Consider the following 23,250-nt stretch of genomic DNA (forward strand, 5'->3'; position numbering starts at 1 on the left):
GAATGGAAGGACTACAGAGGACAAGCATATCATGGTGTGTGAACTGAACCAGATGGAATGGAAGGACCACAGAGGACAAGCATGTCATGGTGTGTGAACTGTACCAGATGGAATGGAAGGACCACAGAGGACAAGCATGTCATGGTGTGTGAACTGTACCAGATGGAATGGAAGGACTACAGAGGACAAGCATATCATGGTGTGTGAACTGTACCAGATGGAATGGAAGGACTACAGAGGACAAGCATATCATGGTGTGTGAACTGTACCAGATGGAATGGAAGGACTACAGAGGACAAGCATATCATGGTGTGTGAACTGTACCAGATGGAATGGAAGGACTACAGAGGACAAGCATATCATGGTGTGTGAACTGAACCAGATGGAATGGAAGGACCACAGAGGACAAGCATATCATGGTGTGTGAACTGTACCAGATGGAATGGAAGGACCACAGAGGACAAGCATGTCATGGTGTGTGAGCTGTACCAGATGGAATGGAAGGACCACAGAGGACAAGCATATCATGGTGTGTGAACTGTACCAGATGGAATAGAAGGACTGCAAGTTTAAGGTCATCAAACATATTATGTGTTACAAAGGACTTCCCTTTTGTGCACAGAAGACTCATAATTACTCAAATATATTTTTGTTGTCAAAGATGGCACACTTAACCACATTTATCCATGTGAAATATTTATTGGTTGATCCTCAAGCTAGAGAAAATGTCCAAAATTGCATAATCTGTGTATGGTGACTTTCGTCCATTTGAACACATAGGCTCCATGCAACCAGGCTTCTGAACATAATTTGTGTGAGCAGAAATCCACCTGAATAACTTCATTTATGTATACAGGTAACTTGGTGCAACAAACTCAAGGGATAATTCATCAGAAGCATAACCTACTACTAAGAATATATAGGCTTGACTTGACAAGATATGTCACTTACAGACTACTCCAGGAAGAACTTCACAAGCCGGAGGTCTTTATTCATATATATCTATTTCAAAAGGCTTTGGTGGAAGATGGTATATATGAAGATAGAAGGCATTGTTCAAGATACAATGTGACTATATATGGAAAATTATAACTGGAGTGTGTGTTGCACTGCAGGAAGAGAAACATTGGAGGTGATGCATCACAAATAGGTTCACATGACCTTGTTAAAAGGTTCACACGACCTTGTTTATAGGTTCACATGACCTTGTTAACATGTTCACATGACCTTGTCAACAGGTTCACACGACCTTGTTAATAGGTTCACATGACCTTGTTAACATGTTCACACGACCTTGTTAATAGGTTCTCATGACCTTGTCAATAGGTTCACATGTCCTTGTTAATAGGTTCACACAACCTTGTTAATAGGTTCACATGACCTTGTTAATAGGTTCACATGACCTTGTTTATAGGTTCACATGACCTTGTTGACAGGTTCACACGACCTTGTTTATAGGTTCACATGACCTTGTTAATGTTAGTGCCAAACTGAAGCCCTGTGTCACATGTTGAACACAAGAATAAAGAGGCTTCTGATCCATGTATGTGCAGCCCGTGTTAATCATTTACCTCTCAGTCTCTGGACTGGAGGGATACTGTGATAGCTGTGTAATAAATGTCTTCTATGTGTGTGATGGTGTCTGTCAAGGTGTGACAGTGAGTTGGGTTTAATGCCGCTTTGAACAGTATTTATGTTATATCATGGCATGTAAGCTTAATGTGGAAGGAAATCTAAACTGATTGTTAATTATTGGCAAATGTCTGGGAATATTTCAGGCTACCGTATTTGACGTAATAAGCACCCCGCTCTAAGTGCCCATGGCGATATTTGCTAATATATTGGGTAGTGAACAATCTCAATTAGCACCCCTTTCCGATTGATCAGTGTACACGACTTAATTTATTCGTGTATAATACGCACTCGTGTCTGGAAAATATATCTGACACGTATAATACGCACAGATCTTTCTTTTGTATCATTTCAAGCCGTCAGCTTAAACCACAAAATTTACGATCTTTCAACTGTTTTTTTTTCTTACCAAAATTATATTCTAATAAGAGCCCCCCATTTCTAATTTTGAGAGGGCCCTGGGCACTTATTACATCGAATACGGTATATTGTGAAACATATTGGCCTAATAGTGATCCAACACCAACATAATTGTATTAGGCCAGATTTGATTGTTTGGTTCAGAGATTCACAGTAGGCTGAAAAAGGTAAAGAAATAACAGTTCCAATTTCAGATATAATCCTCAAAATGTTATGTAGGAATTCAGGCCATGGTTGTGTGGATATGACGAAGTGAGTTACCTCCCTTCCATAATAGACACCAATATGTCCTGAATTGTTTTGAAGATTTTATGATTCAATTTCAACAGGTATTAATACAAGTATTTTCAATAATTCAGTTATGGTAACAAAACAGTTGATTTTTTTTTTTACTGTTTACATATTACTGGTCACCAACATAAAAAAACACAACACTGCTTTTAATTTAGTGGTCACATTTTTGGGGGAGTTAAAAGTTTTAAAAAACTGGCCTTATTTTAAAAAAAAGAACATTGGAATTTGTGAAAGTTCTGTCTCATATCCTTCTTCAACTGTTGTTATTCGTTGCCTTGTATCATCACATAATTATACACCATGAAACACCTAGCAATACGCACACTGCATTTCACAATCAGTGTTATTGTGAGGGGAACAAAATGGCGAAATATATTGGAGAAATATGCGTGTATGATGTACAGTTTTTACAGACTGAATAAAATACCATTTCTTATGTTACCATGGTTATGTATTTTCTAGAGGCAGAGTGAGTGATTGAAGGGATGCTGCCTCTGTATCAGCAGCATTTTCACAGCTAAGCCCATCATCAGCACTTCATGGATGTTTGTTTGTTTGTTGTTTAACGTTGCACTCAGCAATTTTACAGCTATATGACAGTGGTCTGTAAATAATCAAGTCTGGACCAGACAATCCAGTGATTGATACCATGAAAATCGATGACATGCATCAACCAAGTCAGCGAGTCTGACAACCCGATCCCACTAGTTGCCTCTTACAAACAGTTGCCTTTTACGACAAGCATGGGTTGCTTAAGATCTATTCTAGGCCGGATCTTCACGGGTCGTAATAAATACTGCTGATATGTGATGTAGTGATTAGTTAAGTCAGGCAATGAAACAAGACCATGTATACTACTCCACATCTGCTAAGGACCACAAATTTGACTGAAGATGACAATTTTGGTCCTTAGCAAATGTTGATTAGTATATAACTCACAGGGTGAAGATCCGGGTTAGAGTAGGTCTGCAGCAACCCATGCTTGTCGTAAGGGGACTAATGGGATCAGGTGGTCAGACTCGCTGACTTGGTTGATGCATGTCATTGTATCCTAATTGTGTACATTGATGCTCATGATGTCAATCATAGGACTTTCTTGTTCAGACTTGATTATTTACTGACCACTGTCACATAGCTCGAACATTGCTTTGTGCTGCATTAAACAACAAACAAACAAACATGTACAGACATGGTGTGTACTCTTCCATTCCCTGATTTTGGTTTGGCTTGTTGTTTAACGCTACACTCAGCAATATTCCAGCTATATGACGGCGGTCTGTAAATAATCGAGTCTGGACCAGACAATCCAGTGATTGACAACATGAGCATCGATCCACACAATTGGGACTGATGACATGCATCAACCAAGTCAGCGAGCCTGACCACCTGATCCCGTTAGTCGCCTTTTACGACAAGTATGGGTTGCTGAAGCCTATTCTACCAGGGATCTTCACAGGCCCCATTACCTGACATTAAAGCAATGTGCAAAGCAGACACCACATCTTCCAGAGGCAAGAGCGTCCACTGGCCTTTTCATCAAAGCCTTGTTTCCACCCTTGCCACATCAAGCCCACTTTCCTGTGCAACATATGATTCAGAAATCAGAAAAAGTTTCACAAAATCAACATCCACAACTTGTACACCTTTGTATGAAAGTGATTTACCGTTGGATGCCTTTGTTGACACGAATATGTCTATTTAATCTTTTAAACCTCCCTATGATTGCCTATGTTTTTGTATCAGGGATGAAATCGCAAATGTTTTCGTTATCTGACGACTAATTCGTCGCCTATGGCTTTGTGAAGCTATACGAGATTTGATTGGATATCGCGTTTTCATTACAAGGGGCACAACCTGTGATCTATGCGAGGTGGCGCCAGGTTTGAGACAAGAAAAGTTGCCTTGATGTGGCAAGGGTAGGAACTAGGCTTTTATATAGGTTAGTGGACACGTTTGCCTCTGGAAGATGGCACCACAAGGCTTTGGCATATGTTGTAATTGATGTTAAATGAGTAACATTGCCAATTGTACGATGCAATCTAAGGATTAATGGATTTGTTGTTGGTTTGTTGTTTGTTGCTTTGTTGTTCAGCAATATTCCAGCTATATGACGGCGGTCTGTAAAATAATTGAGTCTGGACCAGACAATCGAGTGATTAATATCATGAGCATCGATCCACGCAATTGGGATTGATGAGATGCATCAACCAAGGCTGCGAGCCTGACCACCCGATCCCGTTAGTCGGCTTTTACGACAAGCATAGTCACCTTTTACCGCAAGCATGGGTTGCTGAAGACCTATTCTACCCCGGAATCTTCACGATTAATGGGTCAGACAACTTGCTGGTTTTCCTTTCCATGGAACCAGGCTCATATTGCTTGCTAAAAATCACGACTAAGTCGCAACACGTCTGTGTGTATTCACGGATGAAGGAGGAAGATAGTGTTTTGAACCACGTGGAGTATTGATGATGAGGCAAATCATGCACTGATAGTTGTAATAAGTCACACCATAGGATTATGAGAGAATGTTGTTTTGTGCAGCAGTCAGAAAATCTCCAAGCGGCATCAAGGCAAACTAGTGGCTGATAACATGAGCATCACCGTAAGTCATCATGATGTAATGACACACAAGCAGCCACTCACCACTCACTCCACATGTTAGTCGGGGTACTGGGACCCAGCCACACAAACAGCCAGGCCACACTGTAAACCACCTACTCCACATGTTAAAGTACTGGGAACCCCCCACACAAACAGCCAGGTCACACTGTAAACCACCTACTCCACATGTTAGTTGGGGTACTGGGACCCAGCCACACAAACAGCCAGGCCACACTGTAAACCACCTACTCCACATGTTAAAGTACTGGGAACCCCCCACACAAGCACACTGTAAACCACTCACTCCACATGTTAAAGTACTGGGAACCCCCCACACAAACAGCCAGGCCACACTGTAAACCACTCACTCCACATGTTAAAGTACTGGGAACCCCCCACACAAACAGCCAGGCCACACTGTAAACCACCTACTCCACATGTTAAAGTACTGGGAACCCCCCACACAAGCACACTGTAAACCACCTACTCCACATGTTAAAGTACTTGGACCCAGCCACACAAACAGCCAGGCCACACTGTAAACCACCTACTCCACATGTTAAAGTACTGGGAACCCCCCACACAAGCACACTGTAAACCACTCACTCCACATGTTAAAGTACTTGGACCCAGCCACACAAACAGCCAGGCCACACTGTAAACCACCTACTCCACATGTTAAAGTACTGGGAACCCCCCACACAAGCACACTGTAAACCACTCACTCCACATGTTAAAGTACTTGGACCCACCCACACAAACAGCCAGGCCACACTGTAAACCACCTACTCCACATGTTAAAGTACTGGGAACCCCCCACACAAGCACACTGTAAACCACCTACTCCACATGTTAAAGTACTTGGACCCAGCCACACAAACAGCCAGGCCACACTGTAAACCACCTACTCCACATGTTAAAGTACTTGGACCCAGCCACACAAACAGCCAGGCCACACTGTAAACCACCTACTCCACATGTTAAAGTACTGGGAACCCCCCACACAAGCACACTGTAAACCACTCACTCCACATGTTAAAGTACTTGGACCCAGCCACACAAACAGCCAGGCCACACTGTAAACCACTCACTCCACATGTTAAAGTACTGGGAACCCCCCACACAAGCACACTGTAAACCACTCACTCCACATGTTAAAGTACTTGGACCCAGCCACACAAACAGCCAGGCCACACTGTAAACCACCTACTCCACATGTTAAAGTACTGGGAACCCCCCACACAAGCACACTGTAAACCACCTACTCCACATGTTAAAGTACTTGGACCCAGCCACACAAACAGCCAGGCCACACTGTAAACCACCTACTCCACATGTTAAAGTACTGGGAACCCCCCACACAAGCACACTGTAAACCACTCACTCCACATGTTAAAGTACTTGGACCCACCCACACAAACAGCCAGGCCACACTGTAAACCACCTACTCCACATGTTAAAGTACTGGGAACCCCCCACACAAGCACACTGTAAACCACCTACTCCACATGTTAAAGTACTTGGACCCAGCCACACAAACAGCCAGGCCACACTGTAAACCACTCACTCCACATGTTAAAGTACTGGGAACCCCCCACACAAACAGCCAGGCCACACTGTAAACCACCTACTCCACATGTTAAAGTACTTGGACCCAGCCACACAAACAGCCAGGCCACACTGTAAACCACCTACTCCACATGTTAAAGTACTGGGAACCCCCCACACAAGCACACTGTAAACCACCTACTCCACATGTTAAAGTACTTGGACCCAGCCACACAAACAGCCAGGCCACACTGTAAACCACCTACTCCACATGTTAAAGTACTGGGAACCCCCCACACAAGCACACTGTAAACCACCTACTCCACATGTTAAAGTACTGGGAACCCCCCACACAAACAGCCAGGCCACACTGTAAACCACCTACTCCACATGTTAAAGTACTTGGACCCAGCCACACAAACAGCCAGGCCACACTGTAAACCACCTACTCCACATGTTAAAGTACTGGGAACCCCCCACACAAGCACACTGTAAACCACTCAATCCACATATATGTGCGTGAGTGTGCGCATGTGTGCGTGCGTGCGTGCGCAAAATGGACATCATTACCTGGAACACTTGCATCCTGATAAACAAGTTTGCACTGTACATAACTATGTCTCTTTCTGTTGAAGCATCACAATTATTAATATAGAAAAATATCTTATAAAATAACAAACAAAATGTCTTTTAACAATATAAATTTTATTGGTAAAATGATATAACAAATGTACATTGACTCTAAATTCATATAAATAGAGCCACCAGGCTTTGAAGCCCACCTTACATATGAAGAAGTAAAGGCAGCCATTTTAACAAATGGATCAGAATCATTGGAGCAGTTTTCGACACTTTCAGATCCACAGGCAGTGTAGTTTCAGAAGAGATTCCATAGAAAAATGGATAGACGGACGGATGACTGGACAACCTGATGACGGACAACTCGCCATGACAATAGCTCACTTGACTTTCACATCGGATGAGGCCAAATTCCTAAATGTTCATTTCTTCTTTGACATGAGAACAGCTTGCTCTGGATGAGGGTAGGGGACACCAAACTTGTGACACAGTTTCCGGAGCGCCTTCTCATACTCCTTGTTGAGTTGGGCTGACTGCTGAAACCCAAACTTGATGTCCTCGATCTCGTCGAAGAAACTCTGTAAAATAACATTAGGAAATCCTGATATATGTTTTACAATTTGTTAAAATCAGATCAATAACTCCGATACAATACCAGCAGATCAGAGAACCCTCCATAGGACACAGTAATGTTCTGACATTACTGCAAAACATACAATTTTATTCTTTTAAAGGGGGAGATAATTCATATTTTTTTACCACACATTTTGTTTCAGGACATACTGCATAGCCAGCTAAACATTGTGGATAGCGTTTATCTGGAGAGTAGAAGGTCAGCTGTTAGATCCCAGGTTGCGTTATACCAAAAGACATTGTTAAGACTTTGAATGGCATTTAGAACATGCATTACTAAATGCATTTATTCACCTGATGAAGGACTAAGTTGGTTGGTTGGTTGGTTGGTTGGTTGGTTGATTAACAGCGCACTCAGCAATATTCCAGCTATATGACGGCAGTCTGTAAATAATCGAGTCTGGACCAGACAATCCAGTGATTGATATTATGAGCATCGATCCACGCAATTGGGATCAATGACATGCATCAACCAAGTCAGCGTGCCTGACCACCCGATCCTGTCAGAAGCCTTTTACGACAAGCATAGTCGCTATTTACGGCAAGCATGGGTTGCTGAAGACCTATTCTACCCCAGAATCTTCACGGGTCAAAGGACTAAGTATATATACTCCGAAATATTATGGTCTCCATGAGAAAGAAAGAAAGAAATCCATACATTCTCTTCTTTATTAAACTTGTTGTTACCCTGTCTGATTCCCTGCATAAAGGAGAATAAAGAAGAACTGTGAAGAACGGAGTAAGTATATACTCTGAAACTTTGCGTTCCTCTTAATAAAGAAGTCGACATCCATAATTTCTCTTCTTTATTAAACTTGTTGTTACCCTGCCTGATGCCCTGCATTAAGGAGATTAAACTAAAACTGAGCAGAACATCCCCCGACACACACTGTTGAATAAAACCCAATTTTACCTCACTTCTTCTGGGCCAGGCAAATCAGTGGCTGATATCATGAGCAAAGATTCACACCATCAGGCAACACATTTTCAGACAGGTCACACACTCTTACCACATGATCCTCATTTAAGTTGCTGACCACAAGTATTGCCCCAGATTCCCTACTTGTTTGTTTGTTTGCTTAACTCAGCAACATTCCATCAATATGACTGCAACCTGTAAATAATCAATTCTACAATTCTCATCGACCAAGTCACCAAGTCTGACCACCCTAAACATTGAGTCACCTCTCCTAACCAACATATTCTAGGGATATCTACCATTGATATTTGTTATAACTCAGTGATCTCCCCTGACAAGAAAGGAATCCAGACACACCTCATCTAGACCATCCAGCTCTTCCCGAAGTTTCTTGTTCTCTCTCTTCAGTTTGTTCCTCTCTCTGACAATGTCTCGCAGTTCAGAGTCTGCAGGAAAATGGATAAAAGTAATTTTATGGACAAAATATTTCAGAGCATCGCTCTTTGAACTTTTGAACTTGACATTCCAGTGTTGGTGACCACACCCTTACAATGGTCCTATTCTGTTCACAATGACCACCCCTAGCAAGGGACACAGGGTCCTATTCTGTCCACACTGACCACCCCTAGCAAGGGGCACAGGGTCCTATTCTGCCCAACACTGACCACCTCTAGCAAGGGGCACAGGGTCCTATTGTGCCCAACACTGACCAACCCCTAGCAAGGGGCACAGGGTCCTATTGTGCTCCACACTGACCACCCCTAGCAAGGGGCACAGGGTCCTATTCTGCCCAACACTGACCATCTCTAGCAAGGGGCACAGGGTCCTATTGTGCTCCACACTGACAACCCCCTAGCAAGGGGCAAAGGGTCCTATTGTGCTCCACACTGACCACCCCTAGCAAGGGTCACAGGGTCCTATTGTGCTCCACACCGACTACCCCCTAGCAAGGGACACAGGATCCTATTGTGCTCCACACTGACCACCCCCTAGCAAGGGTCACAGGGTCCTATTGTGCTCCACACTGACCAACCCCTAGCAAGGGACACAGGGTCCTATTGTGCCCCACACCAACCCTAGCAAGGGGCACAGGGTCCTATTGTGCTCCACACTGACCACCCCTAGCAAGGGGCACAGGGTCCTATTCTGCCCAACACTGACCATCTCTAGCAAGGGGCACAGGGTCCTATTGTGCTCCACACTGACAACCCCCTAGCAAGGGGCAAAGGGTCCTATTGTGCTCCACACTGACCACCCCTAGCAAGGGTCACAGGGTCCTATTGTGCTCCACACCGACTACCCCCTAGCAAGGGACACAGGATCCTATTGTGCTCCACACTGACCACCCCCTAGCAAGGGTCACAGGGTCCTATTGTGCTCCACACTGACCAACCCCTAGCAAGGGACACAGGGTCCTATTGTGCCCCACACCAACCCTAGCAAGGGGCACAGGGTCCTATTGTGCTCCACACTGACCACCCCTAGCAAGGGGCACAGGGTCCTATTCTGCCCAACACTGACCATCTCTAGCAAGGGGCACAGGGTCCTATTGTGCCCAACACTGACCACCCCCTAGCAAGGGTCACAGGGTCCTATTGTGCCCCACACTGACCATTCCTAGCAAGGGGCACAGGATCCTATTGTGCTCCACACTGACCACCTCTAGCAAGGGGCACAGGGTCCTATTGTGCTCCACACTGACCATCCCTAGCAAGGGGCACAGGGTCCTATTGTGCTCCACACTGACTACCCCCTAGCAAGGGTCACAGGATCCTATTGTGCCCCACACTGACTACCCCCTAGCAAGGGTAACAGGATCCTATTGTGCCCCACACTGACTACCCCCTAGCAAGGGTCACAGGGTCCTATTGTGCTCCACACTGACCACCCCCTAGCAAGGGGCACAGGGTCCTATTGTGCTCCACACCGACAACCCCCTAGCAAGGGGCACAGGATCCTATTGTGCCCCACATTGACCAACCCCTAGCAAGGGGCACAGGATCCTATTGTGCCCCACACTGACCACCCCTAGCAAGGGTCACAGGGTCCTATTGTGCTCCACACCGACTACCCCCTAGCAAGGGGCACAGGATCCTATTGTGCCCCACACTGACCACCCCCTAGCAAGGGTCACAGGGTCCTATTGTGCTCCACACCGACTACCCCCTAGCAAGGGGCACAGGATCCTATTGTGCTCCACACTGACCAACCCCTAGCAAGGGTCACAGGGTCCTATTGTGCCCAACACTGACCACCCCCTAGCAAGGGGCACAGGATCCTATTGTGCCCATTACTGACCACCCCCTAGCAAGGGGCACAGGATCCTATTGTGCTCCACACTGACCACCCCCTAGCAAGGGTCACAGGATCCTATTGTGCTCCACACTGACAACCCCCTAGCAAGGGGCACAGGATCCTATTGTGCTCCACACTGACTACCCCCTAGCAAGGGTCACAGGGTCCTATTGTGCTCCACACTGACCACCCCCTAGCAAGGGGCACAGGGTCCTATTGTGCTCCACACTGACCACCCCTAGCAAGGGACACAGGATCCTATTGTGCTCCACACTGACCACCCCCTAGCAAGGGTCACAGGGTCCTATTGTGCTCCACACCGACTACCCCCTAGCAAGGGGCACAGGATCCTATTGTGCCCCACACTGACCACCCCCTAGCAAGGGTCACAGGGTCCTATTGTGCTCCACACCGACTACCCCCTAGCAAGGGGCACAGGATCCTATTGTGCCCCACACTGACCACCCCCTAGCAAGGGTCACAGGGTCCTATTGTGCTCCACACCGACTACCCCCTAGCAAGGGGCACAGGATCCTATTGTGCTCCACACTGACCAACCCCTAGCAAGGGTCACAGGGTCCTATTGTGCCCAACACTGACCACCTCTAGCAAGGGGCACAGGATCCTATTGTGCTCCACACTGACCACCCCCTAGCAAGGGTCACAGGGTCCTATTGTGCTCCACACCGACTACCCCCTAGCAAGGGTCACAGGGTCCTATTGTGCTCCACACTGACCAACCCCTAGCAAGGGTCACAGGGTCCTATTGTGCTCCACACCGACTACCCCCTAGCAAGGGGCACAGGATCCTATTGTGCCCCACACTGACCACCCCCTAGCAAGGGTCACAGGGTCCTATTGTGCTCCACACCGACTACCCCCTAGCAAGGGGCACAGGATCCTATTGTGCTCCACACTGACCAACCCCTAGCAAGGGTCACAGGGTCCTATTGTGCCCAACACTGACCACCTCTAGCAAGGGGCACAGGATCCTATTGTGCTCCACACTGACCAACCCCTAGCAAGGGTCACAGGGTCCTATTGTGCCCAACACTGACCACCTCTAGCAAGGGACACAAGGTCCTATTGTGCCCAACACTGACCACCTCTAGCAAGGGACACAGGGTCCTATTGTGCCCAACACTGACCACCTCTAGCAAGGGACACAGGATCCTATTCAGTTCTTGGCCTTATGTTTGTCAGAATAGTTGAAGGTGTTCATAATCCATCACATCAAAATTTTACTCTTCTATAATCAGCACTGAGGAGTATAATTCAAAGTTTTCATTTCTCCTCATCTGGATGAAATCAGGAAATATTCATTACCCAGAGTCCTTGACCCAGTATGACCCCTGACCCCGACAAGCTCAGCCTCAAGTCTGAGGGCTTTTTCTTTTTCTTCCTTCATCCTGTTCTCCATTTCCATCATCCTCACCTGGAAACAGAAGTTTATCAAGTGACATATTTACCCAAACAATTCAATGACTTTCAGAAAAGAACAACTCCTTGTGCAGCATATCAAGATGTCAAAAAACTAAAATCCTAAAGGTCTTGGTGCTGTTGTACAAAGCGATCTTAGTGCTAAGGTGATCGTAACTCCCACACCTGAAATAGACTTACGACAGTCGTAGCGGTAAGCTGTTTCGGACAATGGCACTTTGAACAAAACATGATGTCATCAAACTCACCTTCCTCAGTCTGGCATTTCCAGAGAAGCTTACAGCACCAAAATGTATTTTGATAACTTTTCAAATATTGCGAAAATGTCGTTGCAACATCGTTGCAATGGAATCACACAAAGTGTAAGTCAATTCTTAAAATGTTTTATATCACTATTTTATACCTCGAGGGTTGTATTACACAATTTCATTTAGTATGTGTGACTTCATGTTTACACTGATAGCAATACAAGAACCACAGGTAACACAGAATAAAACAGTACCTCAAAAGAAGAGTTGACATGAGCCTATGTATGCACACCTGGCTCTACAGGAATGTCTATTATTGCGTGGTTACCACAAATAGATTAAAACAATATCATCATCAGATGAAGAAGGTGTGCTACAAACAACCTCAGTCAGTCAGTCACAGTGACAGCATGTCACAACACATTTACATCAAATACTGGACGCCAAAATGTCCGAGACGACTTGAGAGAATTCTGAATTTGTTCACGAACCTGTGGCGATTACAATTGTTAGCCATCACTGATCCACTGGCCGATGAAAGGTGATTGTGAAGATGTGTGAAATAGATACTGAGGTAAATTCATAGTGAGTGAGTGAGTGAGTTAGGTTTTTCGCCGTTTTTAACAGTATTCCAGTTATATCACAGTGTGTCAGCTAAATGTGGGACGAAAGCCCGAAGTGATGCAGGTCTCAGACGTTTACCACTTCGGTGAAACCCACGAGCACGGGTATGGTGTTGACAAACCTAGAGACATAATCGAGGCGAACCGGGATTCAAACCCACAATCATAGGTTTCTGGCATGCCAAAGGGACGCAACTCTGCACAGCTAATCGCGGCGCCTTAGACAACTGGGCCACCCGTTCCCCCGGTAAATTCATAGAGTGTCACTGTAGTCTAGACACAGATCGAGTTGATACTATGATAGTTTGGATGTGCATTTCTTCGTTTTGTTTACCAGGATGGGTTGTAGCGAGGATATTTGTGAGTGAGTGAGTGAGTATGGTTTTACGCCGCTTTTAGCAATATTCCAGCAATATCACGGCGGGGGACACCAGAAATGGGCTTCACACATTGTGCCCATGTCGGGAATCGAACCCAGGTCTTCGGCGTGACGAGCGAACGCTTTAACCACTAGGCTACCCGACCGCCCCGAGGATATTTGTGAATGATCATGCAGTAAAACTCTCTGCCTTTTCCCTATGTCTGCTATAATGCTGATTAAAGGTCTAAATGATCAGAAACAATGCTTCTGTATGTATTCATTCAGGGGTTCCACCAGGAATGTGGAAGTAATCTGCCAGAGTTTACATTATTTCAAGAATACCGTCTTGTGAAAAACATATGAACATCAAATTGTGTTGTTCATACACTTATGAACATCATTTTCACAGTCAGTTTCCAATGGAAACCCTGAATTGTGTAAACTTCACATTAAAAAAATATTACATTTTGAACAAATTTGTCTGAGTATTGGCCATCTCAGTGTGGCTGCAATGGGCAAAAATGTTCCTGTCAGTCTTGATATTAAATTATTTTCAGGATCAAACTAAGAAGAATGTCTGATAATTTGAACAAAACATGATGTCATCATACAGAGAAACATACACATTCATTGGTGGCAAAAGGTTCATGAAGATTCAGATGTTTCTGAAGAGAACATGTTTACGACGGACGATGAACGATGGACGAGGCACAATAGACAAACAGGTCATGACACAAGTGCACTTTGCTTTCAGTCAGGTGAGCTAAAAATTAGAGTATAAAGGGATCCCAAGTTTCAAGTACTAAGTGGGGGGCATGGGTGGCCCAGTCATCTAAGGCGCCGTGATTCGCTGTGCAGAGTTGCGTCCCTTGGACACGCCAGAAACCTATGATTGTGGGTTCGAATCCCAGTTCGCCCTGATTATGTTTCTAGGTTTGTCAGCACCATACCCGTGCTCGTGGGTTTCACTGAAGTGGTAAACGTTTGAGACCTGCATCACTTGGGGCTTTCCTCCCACATTAAGCTGACACGCTGTGACATAACTGGAATACTGTTAAAAGCGGCGTTAAACCCAACTCACTCACTCACTCAAGTTCTAAGTTAGTATAGACCTCAGTGTGTGTCCTTGTCACATAGCTACTCTCCTCAGTTTCACAATTGAGCTCACATTGAGGTCCGCGATGCTCTCCATGTGGACCATGTTCTGTTTCACCTCCTTCTCGTATCTCTTCATCAGCTGAGAGTGCATCGTCAGCATCCTGCAACACAGGGCACATCTTTATCAAGTGATGTAAAGCATGAGGGGTGAGAATATGCAAACTGGCTAGTATAAAACATACTACATATTTCTCTAAAATGAGTGTCTTTGTGACAATTTTAAGCTTTTAAAAATAAGGTCATTTTTCCTGTATAGACCTACTACCGTATTCGACATTTTAAGTGCCCAGGGCGCTCTCAAAAATAGGAATGGGGGCTCTTATTAGAATATTATTTTGGTGAAAAGAAACCAGAGTTGCAATATCTTAAATTTCGTGGTTTATGCTGACAGCCTGGAATGTTTATATATGAGAGATATAGTTTTCCAGAATTTAATTGCGGATAATAAAGGGTGCATATAACACACGAATGCTTATCATACACGAATAAATAAATCATGTGTACATTGATCAATCGGACGGGGTGCTAATTGGGATTGTTCACTAGCCAATGTATTAGTAAATATCGCCGTGGACGCTTATTAGAGCGGTGTGCTTATTACGTCGAATACTGTATATGGAAGACTGACAACAGCTGAATGTCATATAGCCCTGGGTATACTACAATCTGGTACCACCCAACGGGAGGTTGCTCAACATTTCAATTGCCATTGTGACACCATATTCGCATTAGTCCGTCATTATGCACAACAAAATGACGTCAGAGACCATCAACGTTCAGGGAGACCGAGGGTTACCACACTTGCTCAAGATCGATGAATTTGACTGGTTCATCTCCGAAATCGGTGTCAAGCAGCAACAACAACAGCCCGTAGCATTCCTAATGACGGATTCATCCACGAAGGGTCATCAACCGCCTAAGAAGTTATGGCCTACGTGCAAGGAGACCTGCTATTTGTCCCACTACGTCATCGCCGGGCACATTTACAATGGTGCAGACAATATGTCAGGCACCCTCAGTACTGGTGCGTCTTAACCATCTTCCCGAGGCAAGTGAGTTAACTGACTATAAAAGTCCAGTTTCCACCCTTGCCAAACTAGGCTGGTATTATGGAGTTACATTTTGGCTGGACTAACGAGTCTATGCATAGTCCAATCAAAATCGCGCACTGAAATCGAAATCCGGTTCGTAAAGTGTCATGCAGATTTCGGTCGACTGCAGGATTTGCAAAGCATGTGCATCGCTTACTCGTTGTCAACAGATATTTTCTAAATCTTTTCATGCTTTTAATCAAGGTGCTCACTTGATTTGATGCACTTTGCGATGTAAGACTCGTTTTATCACAATATAGATCTTGATTATCAATCAGATCATCTTGACTGGGCGCCACGATTTAGTTTGAAGCAAATGCAAGTGATACGAGAGGTTGAATCTGATTGGTCAATAGGAGAGGCATGGAAAGGACATAACTCGAAATAGCCACTGGTGGCGCTACGATCGAGCCAAGGAATTCCAGCCTAGTTCGGCAAGGGTGGAAACTGGACTTTTAAAGTCAGTTAACTCTCTTGCCTCGGGAAGATGTGTATTAACCTGTCATCATCAGATGGCCGTCAACGGGTTTATCGACGTAACAATGAACGCTACGCAAATGCATATGTTGTGGAGAGGAATCAATATGGTGGAGGCACTGTCATGGTGTGGGGAGACCTCACTGCTAGGAACAGGAGGCCTTTGATCATTGTGGACGGTAATTTGAATGCAGCACGATACCGTGATGAAATTGTGGCACCGGTTGTTATTCCCTTCATTCAACGTCATGGCCCTGGTATATTTTTTCAGCAAGACAATGCACGTCCACACACAGCCTGTGTTATGCAACAATTTCTCCAGCAACAAGTCGGTGTTCTGCCATGGCCAGCAATTTCACCGAACCTTTCGCCAATTGAGCAGACATACAGGCAACTGAATCTGTGACTTTAGATATTGACCCCATGCACCTCATTAGCATCCTGAAGTCGACACTGTACACCATCCACATTTAATGTTGTTCATGTTTGTAGACAAATGAATTGTGTTTCATCCAATATCATTTCTTTTGAATAAATTTCTACTGTACATTTACTGTATTCATTGTTTGCTATGCTCAGTTTCTTTTTTGGATAAGTATACTTGAAAACAATGCGATCCAATATAGCATGCAGTTACCTCCCTTTACATACACACTGCTTTACTGAGTATCTCAGATTATGGAAATGGTAGCAAAAGTAGTTTGTATGTTTGTTTATGTAGGGGGGCCCTTTCCCAGGTTGATGGTACACAACAGTTTATTTGGGTACATACTAGTTAGAACAAAAAACACCGCTAACCTGCACTATATTTTCAAAAGTCATTGCTTTAGAATCAATTCTTTTATTTTTTGAAGCCTATAACTAATTTTGTAGAGGTCACTCAAATACAATGTAAAATTAACTTTGCATTTAAGAACTGAATGACACTTTTCTACCAGTGTGCCTGCCAGGCAGTGTGAGAAATAAGCACCAATCTCATTAAAATCAGACCTTAGTTCTCGCTACCACTGAACAAAGATCTGAGGACATCCCATTTGGGTCACGTCAGAACCACCTTTCATCCGACCAGTCAGAGCATTGCTTACCAGATCATGAAAGTGACAGTCGGAATGTGATTTCTAATCACGCAACCTCGAAAATTTTAACTCCGAACGATAGTTACGGGTATAACGACTGATTCCATACACTCTAGACCATATGTTAGCCATTTCGGAATGTTCTTTTGTTCAGGTTTCTAATTTATAATCAAGAATTCGTCAAAATATGTTTCGAAGCATAGTCGCCAATTTGAAATTAGTGCCGTAAAGCACGAGAAAGCTGCCTTCTGATTGGTCATTCCATTGGTCGGTCAAAGTTCGCGCAAGGTCGGTCTGACGTGACCTGAATTGGATGTCCTCAGATCTTTGCTTAGCGGAAGCGAAAACTAAGACCTGATTTTAATGAGATTGAATAAGCACCTACCCAAAGGTCCATGGCAGGCAGGGCAGGAGTCAGGCCTGTAGTTTCAAATCTGGACAGGCCTCAACGTTAAATTTTTACCAAATAGCCACATGGCTACTAGTATTTTTTTCCTGGTAGCCAGTGGTAAAATCAAAAAGTCAAGCCAATATTGCAGGTAGCCAAAAACATTTGAAGTGATCTTTGATCAAATAACTATTATAATATGTACAAGTCATAGCACTAGTCTTGGAATTGTATACTAGTGGAAATTGTACTTGATTTTTGTTATTTGTGACTTGAACAATGATGCAATTTATGTTACAAGATCATATAGGTATATCCTTGCTTATCCATTGAGCATTGTTGACTGAAATAATATACTAATTGAATTAATATTTATGTATTTCGGGTTAATTGTCGACTTTAGGAGGCATTATTTGCAAGTACAATAAAAAATAAATAACAGCTGATTTTTGAAAACACATCTGTTAATACAGATGTGTTTTCAAAAATCAGCTGTTATTTATTTTTGTGTCAACATATGCATGATATGTGTAGCAATAGAATTTAGTCGCCACAAGATATTTTTCAAGGTAGTCATTTGGCTACCTCTGAATTTTAGACAGTGGACAAATTGAAATTTAGGTCGCATTGGCGACAGTTTTAGTCGCAACTTTGAGGCCTGTTGAATGGGTCCTAATGGCCTGCAGGAAATTTATGTGTCAATATATTTATCACAATAAGCTGGTTTTTATTTAAACGAGGGCCTGAAGAGTATAGTCAGGGCCTACATCTTCTGAAGTCTTATGGGTTCTGATGGCAGCAGGGGGCACGGGTGGCCCAGTCGTCTGAGGCGCCGCGATTCGCTGTGCAGAGTTGCGTCCCTTGGCACGCCAGAAACCTATGATTGTGGGTTCGAATCCCGGTTCGCCCCGATTATGTTTCAAGGTTTGTCAGCACCATACCCATGCTCGTGGGTTTCACCGAAGTGATAAACGTCTGAGACCTGCATCACTTGGGGCTTTCCTCCCACATTAAGCTGACACGCTGCGATATGACTGGAATACTGTTAAAAGCGGCGTTAAACCCAACTCACTCACTCACTCTGATGGCAGCCTGGCAACTACAAACACTGCTGCCAGAGGCACTTATTTCAGAATGCTGGATAAATGAGTGATGAAATCCACCTACTTGTTCAGCTTCTGTGACTCTGGGTCTGCTTGTTTCTTCTCCTCCGACTTCTGACTGTGCCTATTGGTGTGCCAGGGGCGAGGGTCCGTCTGCACATACACACTGCCAACAGAGGAAGGACGATTCTTAACCATTCCATGATTAATCAGCAGCACTCTACATTAAACAAAACTTTCTCAGGACCCCTTATCACAAAACGATTTTAGTGCAATAACATTCAAATTCATACAACTTGGGACAGCAGGATATTTAATAAACTAGCGTGTCAGTGAGTGTGGTTTTATCGTTTTACGCCACCGTTGGCAATATTCTGGCAATACCCTGCCCTGAAACACCATAAATGGGCTTCACACAAGGTACATATCAAACATGGGTCTTTGGTATGATCAGCAAACACTTTTGTCACTAGATTACCCTACCACCCCTTAATAAACTAGTCATGTGGGCTAATACTCAAAAGTGTCCTAAAAATCTTGTTTAGAAAAAAATAAAAATATATAAATATGTTGTCTTCTGAAGGAAAGGTATGTTTCCAGGTACTAGTATCTGTTCAAATGTGGTTTTATTTATTCCCCGACCAAGGATCCGTTTGCATTCCAGTTATCATTCTCAACTCCCTGGGGAGTATACAACCCAAGCTTCTAGGGGCGCTAGAAGGTTTTTACATCCACCTCCCATAACAGGTAGCCATTCCAAGCTCTGTGAACAGAGGCACATTTGAACTAAGTACGTTGCCCAGGGTGACACCACACTTGTGTTTCGGGTGTGTGTACGAATTTGTGTTTCCACCATCTGGTCATCTACCATCAGACAAGAGGTGTTTTTTTTTTAGTACACAGTGTGTACATCTATGGATTTGCTCAAAGAAAAATTACAAATTGTTTGAAAGGGAGGTTAAGTCTGGTGCCAGACACGGCCAAATTGTGGAACCATAAACGCTGTTAACCTTTTCGCTATTGTTAGCTAGAAATCTCTGCTGCAGTATACAACGATTCCAGAATAATCGAGCTACTCATACATCTAAACAGTTACAGAGTCCAGGTCTCAATGGTTATTGTATTCGACGTAATAAGGGCCCAGGGCGCTCTCAAAATTAGAAATAGGGAGTTCTTATTGGAATATTATTTTGGTGGAAAAAAACAGAGTTAAAAAATACATTTTGTGGTTTATGCTGATGGCCTGAACTGTTTATATACGACAGATCTATTTTTCCAGAATTTAATTGCCCATAATTAAGGGTGCATATAACACACGCGTGCGTATTATACACGAATAAATAAGTATTGTGTACATTGATCAATCGGAAAGGGTGCTAATTGGGATGGTTCACGAGCCAATATATTAGCATATATCGCCGTTGGTGCTTATTAGAGCGGGGCGCTTATTACGTCAAATACGGTATTCATTTTAAATGTCTGCACAAGTTACTTTTGCTAGAAAACATTTGTCACTGGCAGGGACAATTCAAGGGTGGGGCCTTGTGCTTTTAGCCCCTAAGTTTGAACAAAGGTCCATATTTTGTAATACAATTGGGCATTTTAACATTGTGCTGTATGGGCAAGTGTGGGTGTACCTAAGGAATATTTGAAATTTTCACATAAAGGGCTGATGTCAGAAAATTCCTACAGTGCACCCTGCACTGGTTTCTTAAAATATATATCATTTCAGCGTATTTTTTTAAGAAAAGATAGGACTTCTAAGTGTGCCATTCACACATGATTCAGGCACAAGGAACTTATTATTTTATAACTCTGCGTTTATGATTGTAACTGTGCCATTGGCCCAGTCCACTTTCGAACCCTGACTGCACTGTGGTCTGGCCAAGTAGATGCTAAAATCCTCAGTCCACAATCCATAAGGAAATGGTATACATAAGTCTGTCTCACAGTCCCTGATCCACATTATTTTCCCTTCCGCCCAGCCCTAAATGTAATGCCTTAGCCCTAAATGAAGGAAGTCTACATTGCTGCAAGAGGCATCTAACAGGATTGGGTCAGAGTTACTGACTTGGTTGATGCATGTCATCGTATCCCAGTTGCATAGCTCGATGTTCATGATGTCAATCACTGGATTGTCTGGTCCAGACTTGATTATTTACAGACCGCCGTCATATAGCTAGAATATTGCTTAGTGCAGTGTCAACAACAAACAATCAAAACAAAACATTTTCCACAGGTTTTGAATCTCTGATTCATTGGGACTTCTTCCAGTTTAAATGGAGTTCTTTGTTTTCATCAAAATTATATAGTTTCGGAGACTAAGCGTCAGTCTATGCATGTTGTAAGATCACAGGTGCAAGATCATTCAAGGATGTGTGTAAGGAAAAGTACTTTTCAACAATCTTACTCTCGAGTTGTGACGTAGTTCCGGAGTAGATCTTCTTCCTTCTTCCTCTCCTTGAGGACATTCAGCTCCCTCTGCAGCTCATCTCGGTGCTCCCGAAGTCGATGGAGGCGACGCTTCAGCTCAACATTTTCAGCTGCAGACTGACAACAGATGGAGTTTACTGACACAGACTGACAACAGATGGGATTTACTGACACAGACTGACAACAGATGGGGTTTACTAACACTGACGGACAACACATTGGGTTCACTGAAACAGACTGAACCGATCAGGTTCAATGTGTGAGTGAGTTTGGTTTTACACCGCTTTTAGCAATATTCCAGCAATATGACGGTGGAAGACACCAGAAATAGACTCCACACATTGTACCCATATTAGGAATCAAACCTGGGTCTTTGTACCCATGTGAGGAATTGAACCTGGGTCTTTGGCATGACGAGCAAACGCTTTAACCACTAGGCTACCCGACCATCCCTCGGGTCCAATGACACAGACTGATAACAGATCAGGTGCACAGACAGACTGTCAGCAGATCAAATTCAATGATATACAGACTATTCACAGGGTGATATTCGACACCAAGTCTGCAGGAAATGTCAGTAAAAATGACTAAATTGGAAAAATGAAACCCAATTCAAGTTGTTATAAATTATAACTAATGACTGAGTAATGTCATGGATGTGGGGCTGACTATCATTTAATTGATAATATGACCTATAGTATAAAGAGGAAGACTTGATTTGAATTAGGGCTGGGAGGAGTCCAAATTTACTACCCAGGTACCCAACCCCCTATTACCCGACCCTACCTGGGTATATGCTGTAGGTCTCAAGAGATGGGAACAAAATGTCTGATTGGGAATAGTTTAACCTAGCCTCGGCAAAACATATTTAGATACACGAATAAAACGATCTGCTCATGCAAACACTGAAGTTGACTGAAGTTTTATCCTTATTCAAGCATAAGTCAGAACAAATGCGTTCATAGTCGGAAAGAAATGTGAACATTGGTGACTTGTATCGTAACGATGGAGTTCTAGATAATTTTTGTCACTAAACAGTATTTCATGTGACTCCGGATAGATCTAGGCCTGCTGTACGTACCGGGTCCTACTCAGTATACCTACCTGACCCGTGCCAGCCCTAATTTGATTTGAGTGCGGTGTATATACAGAATTTGATAAAACAAAAAAAATGACTGAATTTATGAAAACACGAAATTAAACACAAACTTTCCCTTTTCAAGAAAGTAACCCCCCCCCCCCCCCCTATAGTTGCTAGTGAATCCTTGAAAAATCCCCGAGAAAAAACTGCATATATATGACATCGAATATTCTGGTCTGAAATAAAATAAATGAAGCTTGCATATAATGTTAAAAAATGTTTAAACTAAAAATCGGGTGACACTTTCATTTCTCTGTCAGTTTTTTGTACCGAGCGAGATATTGCTCTTTTATTACGACCATTCGTCTGTTACGAGCGGTCACAGTTCAGATCAGCTGTTGACAGTGAGAGTACATACATACAAAAGGATTGGCTACCTGTGTGCATGAATGTATATCAGGATATGACATCGTCGAGGCGTACATCACGTGAGTAAATCAACCGTTGACCCGGCGACAACACGGATGTCATCTGTCATATGATCACAAAAGGATGGGTTGTTAATTGTTTTCCTTGTCACAGCTGATCGTGTCGTGACCTGATCGAATGTCACGTGATGAAATTTCGGACTTGAGAACGAAACGAAATATTCCTCACTGAAGGGACCATTCATTGCATTGACATAGACCTTTACCCAAATGATCAACTGCCAATGTAGATAACCAATTTTGTAGATATTATATTCACATAAGTCGCTTGAATTAAATCATATAGATTTTGCAACATGCCGCAAAAGAACACAATATATCTAAATTAATATTTAATATATAAGTGTATTAGCAATATT

At 43.5% G+C, this 23,250-nt stretch overlaps 1 protein-coding gene across 1 annotated transcript; it reads right to left on the reverse strand.

Moving 5' to 3' along the window:
• Positions 1-7,194: 7,194 nt before the first annotated feature.
• Positions 7,195-23,011, reverse strand: LOC124135297 (centrosomal protein of 290 kDa-like). Its single transcript, XM_046500566.2, has 7 exons — positions 22,841-23,011; positions 21,300-21,439; positions 18,954-19,055; positions 14,765-14,855; positions 12,251-12,359; positions 8,987-9,075; positions 7,195-7,655 (listed from the first exon to the last, which is right to left on the reverse strand). Exons 1-7 carry the CDS (start codon positions 22,886-22,888, stop codon positions 7,500-7,502), a joined length of 735 nt encoding a protein of 244 aa, XP_046356522.2. The 5' UTR covers positions 22,889-23,011; the 3' UTR covers positions 7,195-7,499.
• Positions 23,012-23,250: the final 239 nt, after the last annotated feature.

Source organism: Haliotis rufescens, unplaced genomic scaffold, assembly GCF_023055435.1.
Source record: "Haliotis rufescens isolate VD_foot unplaced genomic scaffold, xgHalRufe1.0.p SCAF_19, whole genome shotgun sequence".
Lineage (NCBI taxonomy): Eukaryota > Metazoa > Mollusca > Gastropoda > Lepetellida > Haliotidae > Haliotis > Haliotis rufescens.

Coding starts and splice junctions, on each gene's coding strand:
- LOC124135297 (XM_046500566.2), bottom strand. CDS start 22,888: ATGTACGCCTCGACGATGTCATATCCTGATATACATTCATGCACACAG. Junction 21,440..22,840: donor ATATACATTCATGCACACAG/GTAGCCAATCCT, acceptor ATCTGTTGTCAG/TCTGCAGCTGAAAATGTTGA. Junction 9,076..12,250: donor TACTGGGTCAAGGACTCTGG/GTAATGAATATT, acceptor ATTTTCCTGCAG/ACTCTGAACTGCGAGACATT.